General features: G+C 35.0%; 2 protein-coding genes across 2 annotated transcripts; one reads left to right on the forward strand and one right to left on the reverse strand.

The window, feature by feature from the left end:
* The first annotated feature begins 1,510 nt into the window (after nucleotides 1-1,510).
* On the forward strand, nucleotides 1,511-2,178 carry LOC21393971 (transcription repressor OFP17). Its single transcript, XM_010110187.2, has one exon. The coding sequence runs from the start codon at nucleotides 1,511-1,513 to the stop codon at nucleotides 2,069-2,071; it is 561 nt and encodes a 186-aa protein (XP_010108489.1). The 3' UTR covers nucleotides 2,072-2,178.
* A 619-nt stretch (nucleotides 2,179-2,797) lies between these two features.
* On the reverse strand, nucleotides 2,798-4,959 carry LOC21393972 (protein GRAVITROPIC IN THE LIGHT 1). Its single transcript, XM_010110188.2, has 2 exons — nucleotides 4,797-4,959; nucleotides 2,798-4,399 (listed from the first exon to the last, which is right to left on the reverse strand). Exon 2 carries the CDS (start codon nucleotides 4,205-4,207, stop codon nucleotides 2,888-2,890), a length of 1,320 nt encoding a protein of 439 aa, XP_010108490.1. The 5' UTR covers nucleotides 4,208-4,399; nucleotides 4,797-4,959; the 3' UTR covers nucleotides 2,798-2,887.
* Nucleotides 4,960-6,035: the final 1,076 nt, after the last annotated feature.

Below are 6,035 nucleotides of genomic sequence, written 5' to 3' on the forward strand. Positions count from 1 at the left end.
CTTTTTAACTGATATAATATTTTAATTAAAGAGTATTAATTAAGGTTAAGGAGTAAAGATTTAAAACCGTGAGGTATGTGTCTCCTTTATCTCAACGGTGAGCTAGGTCCATACCCTTAGTCTCTCTGACTTCAACAGGCCCAGTCTATAAAGATAGAATACTGAGCCCATTACAGAAGGTCTAAAAGGCCCACTCCAGCTTGAGTGGTTCGTTGGTCAAACAACTGAAAAGGAGGCTTTTCCAAAAAAAAAAAAAAAAAAAAAAAAAAAAAAAAAGGAAAATAGTAGAAAATAGACCAATATAAAAACTTTAAGAAAGTATATAAACTAATTTTTAGTTATAGAAATTAATAGGCCATAACTTGTTAAGTTATGATTCATAACCAGATAAGTTATGGACAAACTTATCAAGTTATGGTTCATAGCCAGACAAGTTATGGACAAAAACTGTGATTTATGGATAATAATTTGTCAAGTTATAGTTCATAACCAAACAAGTTATGGACGAAAACAGTAATTTGGCCTATTTATTAACTTATATAAACTATTAGCCTATTAATTTTAATTCATCTCAAGTCTTGACCTATTTCTCTCTTTCTCTCAAAAAAAAAAAAAAAAAAAAAAAAACCGCATACAGAAAATTTGTTATGTTTTCATTATTATTTATTGGCTTGTACTTTGAAGAGCCATAGAGTAGAGAACCTGAATTATTAGTTCCATCCAAGCAACCGCTGACCTGAACAAAAACTATATAAATTCTACACCTGATTTTTTTTTTTTTTTGGTTTTAAAAATAAATACAATTTCTATAGCCTGCAGCCTGCAAAACCTTCTATAAAATTAGCTAAAAGTAATAATTTAAAGGAGGATTGAAAATTTACCAATACCCCGTCATGGTAGTTTGGTTAGTTTAGAATGTATTATCGATACGAATTTTGGAATTACTTTAACACAATAACACCCTCTTGCTTGTACAAATCTAGGTGTTGTGATTCAATTGTTTTGGTCCGCTTTAATTGAGGACTCAATTTCTTCTTCTCAATCTTAGGTCATGTTGTGGTTTCAAGCGCTGCTTATCGGTAATTTCATATTCAAGTCTCCACCCTCAAATTTAAAAAAAAAAAAACAAAAGAAAAAAGTCATGTAGCAGCACCCCTTTTGAAGTCAATAAGGCTAGGCTTTTTTGCCAAGGCAAGGAAGCCATGACACCAGCAACTAATCACGAATCTCTCCAAATATATATATATATATATATATATATATATATACATTCATGGTACGCCACTTTATGAAGACGTGATTAGCACCCAAATCCCAATTATGCCTTTTCTTCATAGAATTCAAAGCACAAACTCCTCTCCTTTTATACACATCTCTCTCTCTCTCTCTCTTTCCTGTTGCACCAACACTGAAGAAACCACCACTTCTTCCAAAGAAAACAAAAAGGCAACAAAGTTACCAACATTCTGTTCTCTTCCTTCAATTCCACTCTCCTTACCAATCATTAGATATGAAAGTGAAGGCATTAACTTCCTTCAAATCCAAGATTCTCAAACCATGCAGAAGATTACTCCCCGCTTTCAAATTCAAACTCAAGAAACCTATCTTTATAAGATCTCTTCAACTTCGTCCTCACAACAACAGCAAGAAGATCACAAAGCCTACGAAAAATCGAATCACTTCATTGTTTTCAGCTCTACGTTTTCGCAGGAAGACGAGCGAGATGGACAGATTAGTGCAGCTGAAGAGTTTCTCTGAGACAAGTGGCGGTGAAGGAATGCTCTTTCCGTCGCCTCTAACGCCTGCTTACGTTAAGATTAACAAGGCTGATAAAAGGGAAGCTTATTCGGGTCTTGAGGACGTGGAAGACGCCTGCAGGAGTTTTGAGAACTACTTGGTGGAGATGATCGTTGAAGAAGGGAAGTTAAGGGACTTAATGGATGTAGAAGAGCTTCTCTATTATTGGAAGAACCTAAAGTGTCCTGTTTTCATTGATTTGGTAAGTAGATTCTATGGTGAGCTGTGCAAGGACTTGTTTTCCACTGAGACAGATGGAGTTGATAGTCGCTAGTGATTCTGCAATTGAACCTTTTAGTTGCAAAGAACTTTGTAGCAAAATCAGTGACTCATTTCCTCAGCCTTTCCCGCAACTTTTCCTTTAAATACTTTTGTGTATTAGATATGAAACAAAAAATAACTTTCATGATAAAAGTTCTTTGTAAAAGTCAGAAAAGAATGAAGATAAAAGTTGACATTCAATTTATGTTCTTTTTCTTCTTGTTGGAGTAAGTTTTACGATTTCTCCTTTAAGTATATCACTTGTATCAGCATGCCCCCAACCTTTAAAACGTACTTACTGCATCCCATGATTTATAACATATCTCCAGATTCACTCTCAAACTTTGAAATGTGCTATTTTTTAGACAGAATCAGGGACATGTCGATATAAGTGACATAATTCAGGGGAATTCGTGAAGCTTATCTCCTATTTTAAGTACCCGTTGGCAAAGAAGACAACAAGTTGGCTTGTTCCATGATCGGTACAATCTTATAATGAATAAGACTACACCCAACCTAATAGAAACAGAACAAAAACTAGAATAGATTGCAAATGCCACTAGTAACTAGATATATATTTACAGTTCAGAACAGAGATTAACAGTTCCTTGCAGTCCAAAATCTTTAGATTTGTCAAAATAAATAAATAAAACTGACAATTGGAAAGTACAAACTATCAGCTTAGAGAATTAATTCCAAAGGTCCTCAACAGGCTGTAGTTTGAAAAGCTCCAATAACAGTTCTAAGTAGCTAGAGCTAAGTATTAACATCTTCAAAACAGGAGACAATTAGGTTCTGCTAAATTACCAGTTAGTTTTAGCACCTTCATCTAGTATTTACCATTTGATGATTCCATAAATTTGGAAACATAAACCCTGGACTTCACCAATGTCTCTCCAATCTTAAAACCAGGCATTACCATAAACTCAACTCTCTGCTTGAGTTGGCCTTGAACCGAACCATTTTCGCATTCCTTGTCGTCCTCCACGGATTCCATATAAGCATCTGAGAAGTCACTGCCTCCTTTGACAGTAAAAGCTTTTGCTTTGGGATCTAATGAGCCTGCAATGCCTTGTAACACCCAAACCCACTTTGCCATTCTGGCAAATATCTGGTAGAATAGTGTCCTCGGATGCTTTCCGCTCGACACAAATGTCCTGTGATCCAGGTTTCCAAAGAATGACGCTTCCATCATTGGATGAACAACCAATAGGTACTTCTCCGCACAGAATTTTGAAAAATTTGATTTGGGATCCTCGATCAAAGCATCAATCGGGTCGTCAAACCTCCTTACATAATCAGCATCACATTTTTTCAATGACATCCCAGTAAACATTCTCCTTGCAATGTAGGCTTCAAATGCATACTTCTTGTGAGACCTTCTTGAGTAAACAGCTTCCCCTTCAATAGACTTTGCTGCCAGATCTAAATCCCAACCAGAAGCTTTCATCAAGCTAATCAATGGCTTTCCGAAATCATGTATTGACTTTGAAGCAGCCGTGAAAGCTTTCTGGAAACCACCTATGTTCAAAAAAATTTCAAACTTCCTTTCCAAACTTTTCTGCTTAATCTTCTCAGTAAGTTTGGCATTTCCCACATCCAATTCCTTGAGCTCTTCCACCAACCATGTGACCTCAGAGTTTTTAGCTTTCACTTTAGACTTCAATTCTTCGAGCAGCCTCTCCTGTACTTCGGTTTTCACCTGCAGGAGAGCAAGGCGAGTGGAATCCGACTTCAACTTCCCGAATTGCTTCTCCTTGTAGGCACGCTTGATCTTGAAGAGTGCTTCGAGCTCAGCCATAACAAGCTCATCTGCGGCTGCAATCATTTTCGGATTATAGGGAATGTGAGCTTCCTGAAGCTTAACATAAGCCAATTTCAGAGCTGAAACAACATCGAACAACTTCACTATTTCTGCGTCTCCACACACATTGCCCTCGCTTTTCGGTTCACTGGGCTGGGGATGCACCTTCACACCGTCGCATTCTGCCTCCTCTGTCGTGGCATCGCTGCTTTCCTCAACAACCGCGCCATTGCTTTCAGAGGGAAACACACCAGTGGATCTCAACTTGCAGACCTTGGCAAACTTGGAGACTATTTCAGATATGTTTGAGGAGGACTTAAAGGGTTTAGTGGTGACAATTTCCATTCTTTATAGAATGATCTAAAATCCTGGAAAGAGAAAAGGCTGATAATAGCAGATCTGGTAACAAACAAGACTTTGGCTTCCACAAAGAGTAATTTTCTAGAAAATTACAAAAGTTGGCTCAAAATGGGCAAAGCATTATTTGCATCCATGGAAGAAGAGAATAAAACGGAGATTCCCGGCAGTGAACTGGCCCTGTTATAAAGAAATGAAAAAGGTTTTGTAAATTAGGAACTACTTGGAAGCATTAAACACTTAACATAACTTACATCATTTGAACTTATAAAATTTCAAAAAAAAAGAGTGCAAATAGTGGGGAAAAAACCCACATTTACGAAATCTACAGCACAAAGATTCAAACTTGAACTTCAAAAGGGTCAAGCATAAAAACCCCACAACCAAGTCAAACACTAACACCCAATAAATCTCTATGTGCAGTCTAAAATACAGGAAAAAGAGAGGAAAGAAAAAACACAAGTGAAAACCATTAACAAAACAAGAAACAGCAAAAACCAAAAGAAACCCTTCTGGGCATTTTCTATCTGGGGTATCAACAACAATGACACTCTTATTAGTTCTACTGAAATCTTACGCGATAAAGAAGAGGCCTCTTGAGAGCTAAAGAGAGTGTTAGCGCCAGCTTTACGACGACGTTTCAGGAGCTATGAGTGCTGTGACTGTCTCATAGCTGATGGTTTTCTGGAGTTCAGAGTTTACTTGTTGAAGAACTGTGTTTTTTTTTTTTTTGCTTCCAAAATAATTGGTCTTCGGAAATAATTAAAAGAAAGGAACAGTTTGGATTTGAAACTGTAACTTTTTTACGTTTTTTTTTTAGAATCAACTTTTTTACGTTTAAATCTTGTTATTTTAATAGAAAGGAACAGTTTGGATTTGAAACTGTAACTTTTTTACGTTTTTTTTTTTAGAATCAACTTTTTTACGTTTAAATCTTGTTATTTTAATAATAATGCTTGAGCAGTCTCGGCGTTTGAGACAAAATTTGGACATTATTTTTACTTGAAAAATGGACCGCGAATCTCTACACATTTCTACATTTCTTTTTTTTTGTTCTCTCTCTGTCTCCGCCTTCCTTTCCTTTTAAAAAGTCTGAAAATACAAAACTCTTTTTGTAAGATAAGTATTTTTTTTAAAGCTTTATGAATGAGGCCTTTTTTAAAACTTGGATAGGACTTAGGAGAATTTGAACCTTATATTTCATGATGGAATCACATATGAATTTACTATTAAGTTATATGAAACTTGTGTAAAGAAAATCGTATCATATATTATAAAAATTATGAATCAATAAGATTTAGTTTTTAATTATCTGAAATCTGAATTTCATTATATATTTTTTTGAAGGGGAATTTCATTATATTTTAATGTGGTATGATTATGATATAATATTATAATATAATAAGTTAACACATTTTATTCTATTAGCATATTTTTCTAACGCAACTATAAAATTCTCTATTTTATCAATATTAATTGAAGTAATACAATTTTTTTGAAAGGGAATTAACGAAACACACTTGAGTATATCCCGTCACTCAAAAAAAAACTTGTAAATTTTCAGGTAAGAGCATAAAAATAAGGGACATGTTTGTTTCTGTTTCCATTTTCATTTTTCACGTTTTTCAAAGTAAAAAATTAAAAACGGGTTTTAAAAACGCGTTTGGTGCAAGTTTTTTTAAAAAACAAAAACAAAATCATTTTTGTCGTTTTGTGGAAATTAAAAAATGAAAAAAAAGCTGTTTTCATTTTCTCCATTTTCATTTTCATTTTCCTTTTCTCTCTTGTTTTCTCTTCAGCCTCCCCCGACTGCCCC

Source organism: Morus notabilis, unplaced genomic scaffold (genome assembly GCF_000414095.1).
Source record: "Morus notabilis unplaced genomic scaffold, ASM41409v2 Scaffold695, whole genome shotgun sequence".
In the NCBI taxonomy this organism is placed as follows: domain Eukaryota; kingdom Viridiplantae; phylum Streptophyta; class Magnoliopsida; order Rosales; family Moraceae; genus Morus; species Morus notabilis.

Bases quoted from the DNA above. Each gene is read 5' to 3' on its own strand.
- LOC21393971 (XM_010110187.2), top strand. From the start codon at position 1,511: ATGAAAGTGAAGGCATTAACTTCCTTCAAATCCAAGATTCTCAAACCA.
- LOC21393972 (XM_010110188.2), bottom strand. From the start codon at position 4,207: ATGGAAATTGTCACCACTAAACCCTTTAAGTCCTCCTCAAACATATCT.